General features: G+C 39.6%; 1 protein-coding gene across 3 annotated transcripts; it reads right to left on the reverse strand.

The window, feature by feature from the left end:
• Positions 1-2,368: 2,368 nt before the first annotated feature.
• On the reverse strand, positions 2,369-14,655 carry DCAF4 (DDB1 and CUL4 associated factor 4). 3 transcript variants are annotated; one of them, XM_033146443.1, is made up of 14 exons: positions 14,637-14,655; positions 13,536-13,653; positions 12,810-12,901; positions 10,035-10,192; positions 9,494-9,576; positions 8,135-8,237; positions 7,684-7,827; positions 6,924-6,973; positions 6,490-6,569; positions 5,809-5,904; positions 5,636-5,733; positions 5,089-5,265; positions 4,850-4,964; positions 2,369-4,179 (listed from the first exon to the last, which is right to left on the reverse strand). In XM_033146443.1, exons 2-14 carry the CDS (start codon positions 13,643-13,645, stop codon positions 3,932-3,934), a joined length of 1,554 nt encoding a protein of 517 aa, XP_033002334.1. In that variant the 5' UTR covers positions 13,646-13,653; positions 14,637-14,655; the 3' UTR covers positions 2,369-3,931. The 3 variants fall into 3 exon arrangements, with proteins under 3 accessions (XP_033002334.1, XP_033002317.1, XP_033002325.1); XM_033146426.1 differs by having other exon boundaries at positions 13,536-13,688; positions 14,637-14,652; XM_033146434.1 differs by lacking the exon at positions 14,637-14,655 and adding an exon at positions 14,473-14,580.
• Positions 14,656-17,264: the final 2,609 nt, after the last annotated feature.

The raw sequence follows: 17,264 nt of genomic DNA on the forward strand, positions 1-17,264 counted from the left end.
TAACACCTATGAATGTCCAGATTAAATTTGGTGTGCACGAAGTCAATAAAAGGAAGGCAAGATATCTGAAAAGCCTTCTCTCCTTCCACCCTGCTGCTTCCCATCTCATAACTGAACACAGCCATCTCTGGCATTTTATCAATAAGAGAAGGGATTGTATGCCAAAAATATCAACCTTTGCCATGGACTTTAGTTACACCCTTCTCACAATCTGTTTACAAAAAGGGATGTTTGTCCTGGTGCTAAATTAGGACAGCCAGGAGTAACTAGCACAAAAAAATACAAATAAAAATTAATTAGCAGATTTTTCAAACGTATATACAGAATTTTATTTGTATGGCACCTTTCCATAGTTAAAACTATGCTCATGGCAGCTTACAAAATGAAAAATACATTATAACATTAAAAGTAGTCATAAACAATAAATCAAAAAGTACACAACCACATTTTTTTAAAAAAAAATCCATATAAATCATAACGTCAACATGAAAAATACAAAAAAGTAACAACAACCCCCGACCACAGTCAGTAGAGCCCCAAAGTCTGATCAGCAGCCTCAGCTTTTGTAGTTGAAGTCAGTCAGGGCCCAGGGCCTCCCAGGCCAAGTGGGAAAAGGATTGCAGGGCAGGGAACAGCTCTCCCAGGATTCACAGCCAAGATGGGAATTTAAATGGGAAGCTGTCTGCTCACAAAGGAATTGTTGTAAGATTCTACACATTACTGAAGTGTCTTTGGCTTGCCATTATAAAGCAAGTAGGAAAAGGTGATACACCCCTGCCAAACTGAAGTTTCAATCCCACGTACGTTTTGTATAAAATGAAATAAATATTCTTCACACCATACCATAAACAGCCCCACAAACAGGGATTTTCCTGGTTTACATATTCTACAAGGCGCAATGCATGGTTCACCCAGCACACGGGTGTGTTTCTCAGTCTGGGCTCTGGCTGAAATAAAATGAAGCAACCATGCCAAAACATACCAAAAAAAAGTTATAAAATTCAAGGCTTCGAGTCAACTATTCAGTGACAAAAGTTATCATTCGTTTCCAACATGGCAGCTGGCAAATGGAGGAACAGGCTTAGGTACTGGTTCCAAAATGAAGCATTTCTTCTTTTGTTTACAATTAAGTATTTGAATTCAGCCTTCACTATATATATTTTTAATGAAAAGCTACTGTCCCCCTTCTGAAAACGGTAACTGCAAGTCACTATTCTTCCATTAATTGATTTATGGGGACACGTCTCTACATGAAAGCACTGGGAAGGTCATCCAGAGAGTCTTGACTGTAGTGTCTTATCAGGATAGTTACAGGTAGGTAGCCGTGTTGGTCTGCCACAGTCAAAACAAAATAAAAAAATTCCTTCCAGTAGCACCAAGGTTACAGCTTGGTGGTTCTCTTGGACTCTGTGAAAGAGCCAGTGGCTCGGGAGTGCCTGCTAGCAGCTTAGGTTTCTGCAGCACTTTGAATCCTATCTGGAGAGGTTTATGGGCCAAAACAACAGGCCAACCACAAGAACTGGCCAAACCTATCCCCACCTCCAAGCAAAGCACTCCTGGTCATTCCCTGATCCCTCAGAATTACTAGGCAGTAGCAGGTGTGCTTTGCTGGAAATGCAGCAGGAGGCTGCAATGCACAGGCTTCTTTCACCTGCTATGCTCTCTTCCTTTCCAATCCTATGAATAATTTTTATTTATTCGTTCTACCTATTCCACTTTTCCTTTAAGGAGCTCAAATTCTCCCCCTCTCTAGTCTTTGTCACAACAGCCTTGTGAGGCAGGCTAGACTAAGACAGTGACTGGCCCAGGGCAGGATTTCAACCCTGGCTACCCAGGTCCTAGTCTACATGGGGTGTGGAGGCATTCTGCAGAAAGGAATAGCAAGCCCCAAGGAATCCCAATTAATAATAAAGGAAGAAGAAATGGTGAGGGAACTTGGTGAACACTAAAGGGGTGTCTGGGAGAGCCACATTCAGAACCTCCAGTCCAAAATATTTAATTTATTCTTACTAGTCAAAAAAACCTCTATTTTGAACATGGAACAGACTCTCGGTTATGCTTATGTACAAAGTCACAAGTTATACAGTTCATTCAGAAGCATCATATTCCAGATTCTCCTCCTCCAGGGGGTTGAGGTGGTGGTTGCTTGTAGTATGAAATTACAGTTTTGACAACTGAGTAGGTATTTGTACACCTAAGTATCTTAAGGATTCAATGACCCACTTAAATGAAAATTGTTCTCGGCAATGAAACAGCCCAGCGGATCAGTCGTGAAATACTGTGCTGATCCTCATTGGTAAGGAAGGTTTTCACTTTAATAAGTGAAATAAGGAATAAGTGCCTTATGTTGTTTTTAAATGCTAACTACAATATGTCATTAAGTCCCACTTGCCACTCCAGTGGAAAAGTTAACTCAATGAGTATGCTCAAATCCACACCCCTGGGGGACCTTCAAATCAAATATACCTGCAAACATAAACACCTGTCATATCCTGTTCCAAATGCTCATTAAAACCACAGATGAGAACACCCAGAACTGTTTTCCACATCAAAAGCCTTGTCTTTTGAGTTTTGGTAGGCTTTTTGGAGCCTTTGAAAATGCTTAACAGTTATCTCAGCAAAAGCTGTGCTGATATTTCCAAAACTGTTTTCCATGCCCCCAAAGGTGGGCAAAAGAGTCTCAATTTCTGCTCTGGTGCTGGCAGCAGTCTCTCGCTCCTTACTCATTTTAGAACTACAAGCTGCTATTGTGGATTACGTGTCATCAGACATGCTGGTATCTGAGCTCCAAGTAAAATAATTAAATTCCTCCTTCACCTACTGTTGTGTTAAAAACCATAGCACTTTTCCAGAGACTTTGCAAAAACATTTGTTATTGTGCTGGAATGGATCTGCAGTTTCAAATCCACCGTCCACTGAGAACTTCAGTCTCCCTTTATTTTTTAAGAAACATTTTCACAGTGCAATGATGAAGATGCAGAATCTCCAAAAACAACAGCAGCAACAAATAACAAACTTTCATTTACACTCTTAAACATTTCAGCTTAACACAAAAATCTTATCTAGATTTCAGTAAGCAAAGTTGCTGAAGAACAGTCAAAATAAAATCTAAATCCACTTATTTTAGAAAGCGTAAAATGGTGTGCTGAACAGGTCAGGTTTAGCATAAATCTGCACGCACTTGTTCCCTATCCATCAAAGTAGAAACATACTTTGGGAAGCAAGTATTTGTTGTGCTTGATTTATGTCACTTGAAATATCTCTTGGTTAATTCTAGTTCTTAGGACGTTGGGAACATGAGCTGACCCACCTCAGAGACTCTGCAAGATGGCATAGCTTTTGGTAAGCATTCCTAGCAAATTACAGAAGCAAGAAAAAATATTATGTTTTGAGTAATCAGCAAGCTCAGTAACTGCTGGAACTGAACATGTTCAGCCCAGAAGCAAGAATGGTATGTACAATCAGGATTTCCACAACAGTAGCCATTCTGCATGGCATGGGAAACATTCCTGCAGGTTGCTTGCACTGCTGATGAAAACATCCTTCCTCGATAGCCAGCACTGTTCTACTATTTCTGTGTGCTTATATAAAACCTATAAGCCCTCCAAGTAAACAATTAGGAGCAAACATGTAGCATGGAAACTGTAAAGTGGCATATCAGAGGATGCAGGTATACTGAATTTTTTCTTCTATGAGCTTCAACATCTGAAGCTGAGAAGATGCAATAAAAATCAAAGAACTGTGTTTGAAAATAGCAAAAACAACTAAATGCTCCCATAACCAGTTGACTTTATTCACAATATTCTGAAATATGAAAACTGAAAAGTGTTCACGAAATTAGAAAATAAAGATTGTTAAAGGAAAGAACCATAGCCCATCTCTGTACAACAATATGCAGGGCAGACAGCATCCACATTTTTGTTCTCCATCACTAAGGTGGAGTGGAATGGTCCGCTTCTTTGGTAGGCAGACAATATGGATCGTCTGTTTTATAGGAGAAATAATGGAGATCCTGCTTGACAGCCATAAGCAAGCCGGGAACCCCTCGGGAGCCTCCAAGATGTGATGAAAACTCCACACTTGGGATGGAGTCAGTGGAAAATGGATGTGGAGAAGGGATAGTCCGTAGCAAATGAGCGTCTTGGAGACTCCAAATTCGTGTATAACAATCCTGACCCACTGAGGAAGGAAAAAACAAAAATTCTAGCACCTAACAGCCCATTACATCCATTTGATGAAATACTTGTTACATTTAAGCCTCTCCCTGTCTCCTCAATCATGCGAGGCTGCTTGCTGCAGCTGCAAGAGTTAAGCCAGGAAGATGGGACTGATTGGGGATTTACGGAGATGGTGGCCAACAACATCAGAGGCCAAGGATAAATCTCAGCCAATAGTGGAGAGCAAAACACAAGCCCAGGAAATATATATGTGGAAGAAAGGGCAACTGAATCTCCCAGAGAGGAGAAAGTTTCTGAAAATTTGGGTCATTGGACTGAACACATTTTGTGGAGTCCTGGGCATGTTTCCTGTCAGCTATCAAGGTTTCTTCACAATTCGAATGCAGAACAGCATTATTTTCTATTTATAGGTTATACAAGTCTGTCTGAGACACTGGGCAGACGCTGCCCAGTCAGTGTGGACAACACTAAGGCAGATGGACCAATATTTTGACTTGGTACAGTTACCGTGAGTGATCCAGTGGCTGAACAACAATGGAAAATCTTTCACTACACAGCCCTAGAGAAATATAAATCATTTGTCAAAAACAGCTGCAGACAGCTTTGTCTCAACAGCCTTTTTTAGCCAGTCTTTAGGCAAACTCCATTTTGTGCATGACCATGTGCCCTACCTGCTGTAAGAAGCCCTTCTTCCTCATTGACATGCAAAGGCAGAATGCTATGTTCATTGTGATGACCGTGATATTCTTTCACACATTTTAGTTTTCTCAGATCCCAGAGTTTTATCTGTAAATGGACAGAGTAGGAGAATGAACACATCACTTAATCAAAGGAAAATCCTCGGAATGTTTAGGTAAGGCAGTAAAAACAGTATTCATGGAATACTTCGTGAAACAAACTGGATCTCTACCTGGCCTGCCATGTCTGCAGCCAAGAGGTACTGCTCATCCTTCAGAAGATTCACAGATGTGACTGCCGAGTCATGAAACAGCCGGAGGGTTTTCAACCCTTGCCCTGTATTGATGGGTCGGCGGATATCAATGCTGAAAATCTCCCCTGAACGGCAGCCATTATACAGCACTGGAGCCTATAAAAGCCAAAGAACAAATTCAGTGGATTTCAGCAATGCCTTACTACTTGTACCCAAACCCTTGGGTAGTGAGGGGTTGTGTACCTGGGCTGTTCCCCCACCTCCATTTTATCCAAGCAACAACCATCTGAAATAAGCTACATGATACCAACCAAAGAAAACCAGGCAAATTCAATGACTAGGATCTGAACCCAGGTTTTCTCCACCAAAGCTCAGTGCTCTATCCACTACTCCATAGTACAACTTTACTGTTTCCTCAAAGCTTGTTCAAGTTGAGTGGTGACAACATTAACCACAGAAATTCAGGGCTATCATTGCCATGGAGGATCTGTCTTGTTCTTCTTGTTGCACAAAAAGTCTTTCCTACCTGGGTGGCAAACTGCTGCGCTAGAGCATCACTGCTGATAGAAAATATCTGACGATGGCCGGTCACTGCATTGGTCACATGGACTTGTTGACTTAAACCTAAGATGAAACAAAATGTAAGCACCAGACAAGTAATTAGCTCCATAATGGAAGTGGTAAAGTATTGCATCTTACCTGTGCTAAAGTAATTATCAGCCTGAGGATTCCGACACCAGGCACAGGACCAGGCTGTGGAGATCTTGAAGCTGCACAACATTCCAGGTTGGTCTCCTAAAAAGAAAAAGGAAGAAGTCATTAGGAAAGTATGCTGAACACCAGGTTTGTCTCCAAAAAAACAGTAATTCGCACCATTGTATCTTCGAAACATTCAAATGCAAAGAACAATTGAAGAGCTTCTGCCACACTGAACTGTTTAACTGACGACCCAACGCCTGCTTTGCATGCCTGCCAGGGAGCAAGGCCATAATCCACTTAGACCAAAGCAGTCCCATTTACTTTAGTCTTAACTTCTTTGAGGAAGGATTTATGATTAACAAATTGCATGATGCATCCCCAAATCCCATCTTTTTATAAGTATGCCCTCTACCCAAAGCATGTGCTTGCCTCTTTCAGTGGCGGAACATTAGCAACGTGCTTCAGACATAATTTTAAAAACCATGTTCAATAAAGGCAGCAAAACAATTACCGACAGGAGGCTGACTAGTTACCTAAACTAAGCCAACAAAAGCCAGAGGCCTGGACATAAGGCAATGACAGTGTTATTCTTATAACACTCATACTTGGGAACTGTAAAACTGGTATGTCTCATATAGCATCTCTGCATGCCTAAGACCTCACCTAACAGAAATACATTACCTGCATTAGAGTTATTGAACAAGGATGCTGGAAGCAGGCTGGCACAGCCGAGAGTCTCTGCAATGCCCATGAGGCACAGCTTGATGGAGGTAGTTAAGGATATTAAAGAGACAATATAGACAGCTCTCGCAGGAACAGAATGTGTCACTTTAAATCAGCCCAAAAGGCAGATCTCCCTCTGCCACAGTGCACTAATAAATATTTCACTAGAATACAGGAGATTTCAGAGCATTTCAAGATGTACAACATGCACTATCAAGAAAGCATCATAGGTAAAAGTGTTAACTTACAGGGTTCCCCACCCCCATTTAAACCAATGTCTCCAATCTCTGGTCTCTACTTTTAGCATGGATGCTAACTATAAACAGAAGGGGAAAAGGGGCGCTTTGGAGCAAGACAGTGGATAGCATTTCATTTTTTTATAAGAAGGATATAACACATGGGAATCCGGATGACTTAGCGAGGCCCAACACACAGAATTCACCTTGAAAATAAACAAAAAGACAGAAAATGCCTATTGGAACAAGGATATATGAAAATGAATAGGAAGCTGGCAATTATTTCAGACTGAACACAATCCAGTTTATAAATGAGAATTCATAGAATTCATGGATTTCATACTGAGTGGCATAGCTCTTTAACCAGGCCTTTGGCTATTAAACAATTTATGGCCTTTTAAAAGTGTGTTTGTTTGGGATGTGTGTAATTATTTCTTTTTTTAATGTTCGGCATTTTGTGTTTTTAGGAAAAGGGCCTCATCCCTATGGTTATAAGGACTGATATTCCACCCTTCAAAAACTTGTTTAAGCAGAGATGAAACATGTTCCCAATGTCTGCTTTTGGTTTAGCAGACTTGCAACTGAATTCTGAATAGAATTATCGTATTCAAACCACATATGAGTTACAATAATCTAACCTGGAACACACGATTAACTGTGGCCAGGTTCTCACGCAAGAGCAGACCAGCTTATGAGACCAGAGGCTCATCTAGTTCAACATCCCACAGTGGTCAAATCAGATGGCTATGGAAAGCCCATAAGCAGAACACAAGTAAAATGGTCCTCTCCAAGGGTGGTTCCCCAGCAACTGATATTCAGAAATCTACTTAAGTGCTCCACATTTTGGCTTAGTCTCAATAGTAAGGGTTAAAGAGAATAAATAAATTCCAAACATGAAAGGAGGACAGAGCAGTACCTTGCGGTTTGTAAAATACAGGTTGTCGTACATTTCCACAGCAAGAGTATTCTTCCCCAAACCACTGAGGTTGACAATACCACATTTACATCCTCCGTGCTCTACATCATTCACAGTGAATATTCTTTCAGAGGCACTGTCTGCCTGCAAAAGCAAGGTGTGAATTGCTGAGGGGTTACTTTTTTTCCAAGGAGGGCTCTTCCACTAATGAAGAAAATCGCAAGCTCATCTCAAAATGTTAAAGAAAGATTATCAGTTGCCAAATGCCCTCCTGCCCCAACATTCAGCTAGTAGCTGCCATTCTTCCAAATGAATGCCAGAAGAACTTCTAAAAGTACCCATGGATGCATATGGAAGAGATCGTTCTTGCTGTAAGATCACACTGCAACCTTAATAGCAAGATAAATGACTGTCCTAACATAAAGTTAAAAAAAAAACACCTCCAACTTACCATTATCAATTTAAAATTGTTGCTTCCAGAAACAGAGGAATCTGGGGTCTCAATTTCTAATTTCCTTCTCTGCATGCAATTCACTTTTAATTCATGGATCGACCTACGTAAAAATGAGGAAAAGAGAACAACCAAGGAAACTGGCATTTAATGTCAACAAAGCCAAAATCAGTATGAGAGCCAGTGTCAGTGCTAACATTCAAGTGTTGTTTTAGAATGGTCAGATAAATTAAGGGTGCTGTCCTGCGGCTCCTGGAGATGGTGTAGCAGCGGTCCTACGCCAGATCAGATCTAACCCTTCTACATAACAAACAGAACTCTGGGTCAGGGAGAACTAGTGTCGGAGCATCCTTCTCAAATGGCAGCAGCTTCCTCTGACATCTTGGCCCAACATCATAGCTGTCAACTTTTCCCTTTTTAAAAGGGAAATTCCCTTATTCTGAATAGGATTCCTTGCAAGAAAAGGGAAAATTTGACAGCTATACCCAACATGATGCAGGGTCAAAAGGGTGGGGACATTCTAGGAAGATGCTTGGGTCCAAAGCCCTCCTGGTTTTCTGATAACATTCCAAAACTCGGAGATTTACACACACTTCTGAACTTTATCTAAATGTCTCCGTCCCCTTGTTTCCAACAGGAAGGAAATGAAAAACAAAAGTATTTTTAAAAATATTTTACACATGGTAATAGAAGAACTCTGTCTGTACTCCCTTCTATTCTGCCAGTGGAGTCTGACAAGGCATTCTTATTATCACCTCCACCTCCCCACCAGTCAATTTCAGGTGGCATACAATGGTGGGAGGAGAGACGAGGGAAAGCCCCATTATGCAAGAGGAAGCCCTATCTCTTAGGGCTTTTGCTGATGGGGTTTGTAAGGTGAATTGCGTGAATGCATTTACTAAGCGAGTTAGTTGGATATCACCCTCAGTGACAGCAATAATTAGAATGTTTAGCAAAAATAAAATCTAGTCTAATAAAGGCGGCCCTTTGGGAGGAAGGACGGGATAAAAATGGAGTATAAGTGACTTACAATATATACAAGAATGACACATTATTTTTAAAATACTATGAGCAGAGAAAGATTGCCATTTTATCAAAAAAAGTATAATAACCATCTCTTCCACCAAATCAAGCAAAAGAGGTTTCAGATAGGCTGCAAACCAAACAAATGCAAAAGGTATGTTGTAGATCCATCCTCCACATACTGTAGAATCTGATACAAATAAACCCATAAGCAACAATGTATCTTCAGTTATTGGGCACCTTGTAGTCACTCTGGTCTGTTAGAGAAGTTCCCCTTTTCCACAGAGCTTAAGAGAAAGAGCTTTGCAACAGAAAAAGAATGCTAAATCATCTTACCTGCGATAGTTGATAGAGCTAGGCAAACCTAACTGCCTCTTGCGTAAAACAATTGAAGAGTTCAGCCCAATCCTGGATGTTTTCTGTTTAAAAATGGTGAAAGTACACAATCATGTTCCTTGTGCTTAAAAAGATCATGGGCTGAATCCAACAAAACCATAAGCAGAACTATCACACAACAGAATTTCAGAAGGACAAAGGGTAGGAAGTTCCATTGCACCACTGGAAGTTGTACATCCAATGACTTCATTGAATACAACTCCATGAACGCTTCATGTACAATTGTCACTCTTACATCAAGCAAGTGTGTGGACTTCACATAATCTTGTTCTATGTTTAATCAAATGAATAATGCAAGCTTTAAATTTATGAATTAAAGCTTGAACAATAAGATTTCCATACATAAGAGAAACGTGCAAACTAAATTAAATCAGAAACCAGAATCTAGCATAGAATTACGTACCCTTAAAGCAGCTGATGGCAATGACCTTATGCGTTAAGTGAACCTAATTTGAGAGAATGATCAAGTGCAACAGCTCACCTTCATGCATTTCTCCTCCTCCTCCAAAAGCTTTAGCCTTTGACTCTCCATCTGTTTGTGCTGAATACTCTCATTGGTGAGAGGGTTGCAGTTGTTATGCCCAGGAAGCAAGCGAAAGTAACGGTTCTTTTCAGGATCGTAGTAAAATCCTGGTAATTCTTAAAAAGAAATCAAACACTGTTAGCAGAACCCTCTTCCATCTTCCCCACAGATTACACTGCATAACAATGGACAAACATTTGCAGGACCTCATACAATTACTTTCTGTGGTAGGAAAATAACCCATAATTGCAGTTTAACGCAAGGAAGTAGTTGGTAGTTTTCTTACAAAAAAATATAAAAACTAAGTGAAAAGAACAACTGTAGCTACTCACAGGGTGGATTTATATCACTAGTCAGTAAGACTTTATTTAAATAGGATGGATGCATCCATGGTGAACTAAAAAAGATGCTCAGGATATCTTTGGGGGGGGGCAGAGTCATTCTTACCGAGTATAGTAGGAGATGAGATACCATAAGATAGGAAAAAAATATTCTTATATGCAACTGCAGCAGCAGGTTACTCCTTGCAAAGAACTGGAAAGGATATTATATACCCACAAAATTTATATTGGCTATATAAATTAACAGAATTGGAAAAATTAACTGTGGCAATAAGAAATCAAACACATCAGAAATTAAGGTCACAATGGTTATGGTTCAAAGAGTACATGAGTAAACACTGCTCTAAAGATAATATACTGGTATGTTTAACCTAAGCTTGTAAAGTTGTCTTTATAATATAATATAATATAATAAGTATAATATAATATGATATAATAATATAACATAGTATACTAAAAGAAATAATGTAGTGATACATTATTTGCAACGTGCCGTAAATAAGAACTTGAATGAAAAAATGATGAGCACCAGTGGAGGGAAGTCACAAAGGTGTATTATCATCCACCTATTTTATGTACTTCTTTCTTACCATAATTTTTTTTTGTCTTTCTTCTTATCCTTTTTTCTTTTTTTATTGTTGTTAATATGTTACTAAGGTTGCAAGTGTATTAATGTTTGTATGAATGACTAATCAAATCAAATATATATATTTTTTAAAAGACTTGATTTAAATAATCTTTTTACAGAAAGACTCATTCTTGCTGGTATAATCTTAATATTCACAACCAGATGTAGGTTTCATTTTTGGAATAATAAATTTTCAGAGTAGTTTTCACAGTTATATCAACAATTACTGATTTGGTTATACTATTAGAAATACATAGATAATTATGAAATTGTGAGATTTAATAAGTTAACTATTTATATTTGGACCTTTTCTGCTGTACTTTATTGGAAGGCGAAAAATAACCATTTCCTTAATAACAATTTAAACAATTTATTTAACTAAAACAGTAACATTATAGCATATGTATCCATGTTTGTTAACTGATGTGGTTCAACAACTGACTTGCACAATTACAGTATTACACAAAGATTCCAAGACTTGTGGAGTATTCTGCTCACAAAGTTGCACTTTCATTTTTACAGCTTCACACTTAGCTACTTGCGCAGATCTATTCACTCCAAACAATCAATTTAAGTGAACCTCTTGGAACTTAGCATTTAAGAGGTATGGGGTTGGGTATGTGTATATAAATTTACAAAGGGATTAAGGTTTATTCCTCAACTCTGTATGTTTATTTTATAACATTTTTCCTGTGAAGAAAAGGCATGTTATCTTTGCAGACACAAATTCACACTTTTGAGAACTGCAAAAAGAAGCATCTGTGATAATATCTCCTCGTTAGAAAAACTGCCCCAAATAATCTTACAGAAAACTCTGGAAGAGCATGACATTGTGAATGGATTAATAGAATTCATTTACCAAAAAATATAAACACTGCATATAAAGACTCATGCTACATAATTAAAAACAAATCCTTATTAGAAAACTATATTTAGGAAGATTTTTCCTCCAAAAGCATTTTATTTTTAAAAAATCCAATTTAAATATTTTAAAAATTATTTTTTTTGATTATTTTTTAAATCATTGATTTGTATCCACCCTAGCTATTTATAATGAAAGCAGCAAATAAAAGTTACTGCATTCAGCAAGTGGAATAGAGACAGCATAGTCATTCTTTAAGATTACTTTAACTTTGCATACAACTTTTTTAGCACATTATACTGGCCGTCTCCAAAAGGCTTCTGGGAGGTTATCTCTTTTTACAATATAAACATGTGTTTTTCTCAGCTTTACTTTCCAAGATGCTGCTCCGGACAGATGTATCTGATTTCTATCTGACCAGATATGGCAGCTATCCCCCACTCATCACTGTTGACATTGCTAGAATCTGAGAATCTTTAAACAGCATATTAACCCTATGAATTTAGTCATGGAATTATTTGCCTATCATGCAGGTTGATGCAGCAGGGAAGTTCTTATGTACAGAAACGAAGATGGAAACCTCACTCTGTTGCTGAAGTTGGCAACATGTCTGGCAGAAGAAACCTGTATTAATAAATATGGCGTGGCAAAGCCTTGAAATACTCATTTATGTGAATTATGTTTGAAAAAAATGTTTATATATTTATCATTTGAAAAAAGATTTGACTTCAAGAAAGCTGCTACTTTCCATTTGTCAATTTAACTTGTCAATATTTTTAAACTGATTAAAATTTTCCTTAAGACACAGGCGGAAGACATCCTTTGAAAAGTTGAGTGACGATACATGTCAAAAGGTCTCAAACTCATGAAAGCAGTTGGAGCTTTCTTGGTAAATTCCTTACCAGGTGGTGGAAAGTTCTGGAATAAATCAGATAATGTAGAGGGAGATTCATCTGGGCTAGTGTCTGGGTCCTCTGGTGGTTCTTGCCTAGACCTGTAAGGAGATGCATAAGTAAGAAAGATTCCATAAAATATAGAGCAACATACATACTTTAGATAATTTACTACTGACTCGGAGTGACATCCACACAAACATTAGTTAGTTTGCTATCTGTTTTAATAGGGGCAGTCAAAAAATTAGCCATTTTCATCTAAAAGGCATATATCACATAAGGCCTGGTGTCTGTGAACAAAAAATTAACATAAAACCCTAAAGACCTTCTTAGATAAGGCTCAAGGGCCAGAACGCTTCATTGTTTATATATTTATTTTATAAAAAATACTTGTATACTTCAAATTCATTAAAACCATGAAAGTGGTTTAGAGCAATTATACGTACATATTGAAACCACATAAAATTTAAAATTACAGGAAATATTTTTTAATTGTCTGCATATTTATTATTCCTTTTCTTAACTATCTGCATATTTATTTCTGTAAACCACTGTACAAAGTGCATGAAAAAAATACACCGACATTGATGTTCTGCAGCACTGAGCTGCAAACTGAGTGCGGCAGGGCAACTATTGTGCCAATATTTAAGCGTGGACTTTCACTGTAAATATCCGAGACTCATCCATTCTGTTTAAAGCATTAATCCTTAAAAATATGAAAGCATCATCACCTACCCTAGCCTTGATGAAGAAGTCCAGCGGTGGCGTATCCTCCAAGTCTGATTGGGACCTGGCCTTCGATTGTCTCGCCAGCAGATTCTCCCTCGCCAACAGTTTCTTTTCATTCTGCGCACTGTACAACACAACTTTCAGCTGTTTTGAAGAGCTCTACACAAGTAACACCTCAATTCAGCTGCTTTAAATTCTGTGTTCACATCCGAAAGCACATGGCTTCCCCCAAAGGATCCTGGGAATGGTAGCGTGTTAAAGGCTGCTGAGAATTGTAGTTTCCCCAGGATTCTTTGGGGAGATTATTTCAAAAAGTAGTTTGTGATACAAACAACATGCGTTATTTAACTTACAAAACAAACAAACAAAAAACAGCAATTAAGTCCACCGGGCTAGCAGTAAAACCAGAGCTCCAATAAAGCAACTCTCAGGATCCTAGCCGACGCACAATAACATTCATCCAAGTTCCTCTCTCACGTATTTAAGACAGCAAGCGAAAACATTTACAAGATTTCTGTTAGGATGTAGGTATTGGATATTCCTACTACTGGTTAGTTTTGTCTTAGTATTATTAGCCTTGGGCTGCAATTGTGCTGTTACGCCGACTATAATGGAAAATGTTTCTAAACCGGCTTTAATGGAAGTTGTTTACAGTATTTTTATACAAGCCAGACTACAAACATTTTTTTTTAATGGTTGGATTAAGTCAAGGGTCTCCTTAAGAGGAAGAAAGGCTCTCCAACCCAACAAAAACATAACCCACAACTAAAGTCAGAGGAGAAAAAAAAGAGCATATTTGTGTCCGGGGTGGGGGGCCGTAGTGGCCAACCAGGTGCCCCTGGGAAGTCCACAAACTCGGCAGCACACGGCGCCTCTGCCCTTCCCGCTTCAGGTAGCGAAGCAAAGACCCACAACTTCCCGCTCCCCCTAGACTCTGACCTACCAGCCTCAAGCAGCCTCCGTCAGCAGCCTCCGTCCTTCCAGCTCCGTTCCCTTCAAAACTCTGGAGGTGGTCAAGGAGTCGCTCCTCCTGCTCCTGCTCCTCCTCCTCCTCCTCCCCGCTCCTCCCTCTGCTAGCGACTACATGCGCGCGCACACATATCCCACCTAAGCTTTGATCTTCAAGGTTCCAAACACCTCCAGCAGCGACGTGGCAGGAAAAACTGCTCTCTGCCTCGCGCCCCCCCCCCCTCCCCGTTCACTCGGAAGCTTTAAGCTACTTCGACTCAGCACTTCCTCCAGTTTCCCCCTTCACAACTGCTCTCTCATTGGTTCCCTTCTTCGTCCCGCCTCTCCGCCCGCCCGAGGCTTTCAATTGGTCGAATTGGGGTGCCGATCATATGTCGCTTTGTTTTCCTCGCCTGGAGAGAGATCCAGAGCGGCCGGACTATCTGTAACGTCTCTCCCCGCGTCCCCTCCGCCCAACCGCACTCGTGTGTGGTCCTCCAGCCTCGCTCACGGTCACGTGACTGTTTGGCGGCGGGGCGGGGTTACTGTATTGTCCGTTCAGAAGTAGGCTGGGCGCGGAGGATTCTGTGGCCACGCGACGAACCCGTGTGGGCGTGGCTTCGAGCAACTCGTAAAAAATGGGTTGAGGAAACCGCGTCGCATCGTCCGCAGAAGTTTTGTGTTTTGGTCTTACCTCAGAGATGCGCTGCTGCTCGCCCCGGAGGGCCTTAGAACAGGGGGCGCGGGCATCGAGAGCTCAGCTCTATCTCTCGAAAGCCTAGTTTTAAGATAGAAATAGTACAATTAGGGAGAAGTAAATCATTAAAAAAAAAAGTTTTTATTTATACTTTTCAAGTTTATGCATTTCATTAGTTTTGCAGTCAATTTAACATTTCACAGTTTGACTTCCTTCCCCCTCTTTCTGCTGTTCCTTAATTTTTTTAAAAAAATATCTTCTGCCTGTCCAAATTAATTTAATTTGCTCATTTAATTACAGTATCTACTTTAAATATATACTCTTATGAAACTGCAAATAAATCCTAGGACTGTCAAGTAAATTCTAGGACAGCTAATGTATATATATGAAATAGATAATAGAGCTGACTTCAGGGGGGTCTAACTTTTGACTTAATTGAATGCCACCCATAAGTATATATACTGGGTTGAATTCTGTGGAACTTATATATATATAGCAATACAGTACAGTGAAAATCCTACTGACTACACAAAATTGGGATGGATTTAATCCTTTAAATCAGTGTTGTTTTGTATGGATATTGGGTGAGTTCTGGCTTGAGGAATTTTGGACTTTAGTTGCACCAGTCATTACTTTAAAAGGGATAATTTGGAATTAAATGTGCAAGAGATGGGACATAAAATTCAACACACAGCAACATAGTACTTGCTTGATGGAACCAAACCCTCTTCCCTCTCCTCCCACCTTGCTGTTCTTTTGTGTTCTCCTGACCACTCCAAGCTATTTTTTAGGTAGAGGGATATGAGTTGGGGAAACCCCATTGCACTAGTGGAGATCCTTGCATGGGCTTCTGCTAGCACGTCCAGTTACTTTAATCCTGTCTGTTTTGTTTAATAATGATTCTGGAATGTGTGGCATTACTGTGCTGTGAAGTCTTAATTGTCTCATATAAAGATTTTTCATTTTGGCCTAATGAATTATTTGGCAATCCAGGTATTCTTGTTTCTTTTATTGTTTCTCTATTTCCCAGTGTTGGGCCAAAGTTTGTCAAACTTTTAAATCCATAATTATTATCGGTAGTACTGCACATCATTGCTAGTACATCTGCTCATTTGTTTTAAATAAGTAACATTCTTAACACTGAATGAGGTGTGGTTTTTTTTTACAAGCTCAGTGTCAGGATTCATTCCAGCCAGTAGAGAGCAGCATTGCATTAACACAGTACTGTATACTTACTTTTTCTATTTTAATCAATGGCAACGGAGCACATTCTTTTACAAATAAAACTTTACATTTGTTGTGAAGCAGTGTATGTTTGGACAATTCAAAAATCTTTTGGGAAGTGGTCACATACAGCATCATTTCTGTTGCCGCACTGGCCACTGGGTTGACTAGTAGAAGGAGTGGTGTTAAAATTAACATGCCGCATCGGTGAATTGGTTTTCTCTTTAAATTTACCACTTGTGCTGTTTTTACCATCCCATTTATAGTTTGATCTGCCGGTATTATTACTATTTATTATATATTTCTAATTATATCCTGACCTCCCTCTCCAAAGAGTGAAAAGAATGGCTAGCAATAATAAAACTATGTAGAAACAGTATAAAACAGCACAATAAACATATTGCAGGCAGCAATTGCAGTCACACGTGCAAAACCCCTGCCCGAGGTGCCCACCCCTTCACCAAGAACGTGAGACGAGACCAGAGTATGGGTTCAAATTGGCCACAACTTTATTAAACTTCAGAAGTGGGAAAACTTGGCATAGACCAGGGGTGGCCAACTCCCAAGAGACTGCGATCTACTCACAGAGTTAAAAACTGGGAGTGATCTACCCCCTTTTTAGGGGTTCAGGTCAAAGTTGCTGAGCTTTTTTTAGGAAGGAGGAAGGCCCATAGGGGGGTTGGGTCAAAGTTGTGGAGTTTTTTTCAGGGAGGAGGTAAAATGTTGAGCTTTTTTTTAGGGGAGCCACAGTTGTTCAGCTTCTTTGGGGAGAGCCAATAATCTACCAGTGATCTACCACAGACGTCCAGTGATCTACCAGTAGATCATGATCTACCTGTTGGACATGCCTGGCATAGACCTTGGCA

The sequence above is a fragment of the Lacerta agilis genome, chromosome 1 (assembly GCF_009819535.1).
Source record: "Lacerta agilis isolate rLacAgi1 chromosome 1, rLacAgi1.pri, whole genome shotgun sequence".
NCBI classification, from domain to species: domain Eukaryota; kingdom Metazoa; phylum Chordata; class Lepidosauria; order Squamata; family Lacertidae; genus Lacerta; species Lacerta agilis.

What these genes read in the sequence shown, in the direction of transcription:
- DCAF4 (XM_033146443.1), bottom strand. Translation starts at nt 13,645, where the DNA reads ATGAAAAGAAACTGTTGGCGAGGGAGAATCTGCTGGCGAGACAATCGA. An exon ending in ACAATTTTAAATTGATAATG is followed by an intron (nt 7,828 to 8,134) that starts GTAAGTTGGAGG and finishes TTGCTTTTGCAG; the next exon opens with GCAGACAGTGCCTCTGAAAG. An exon ending in TGATAATTACTTTAGCACAG is followed by an intron (nt 5,734 to 5,808) that starts GTAAGATGCAAT and finishes GTTTCATCTTAG; the next exon opens with GTTTAAGTCAACAAGTCCAT.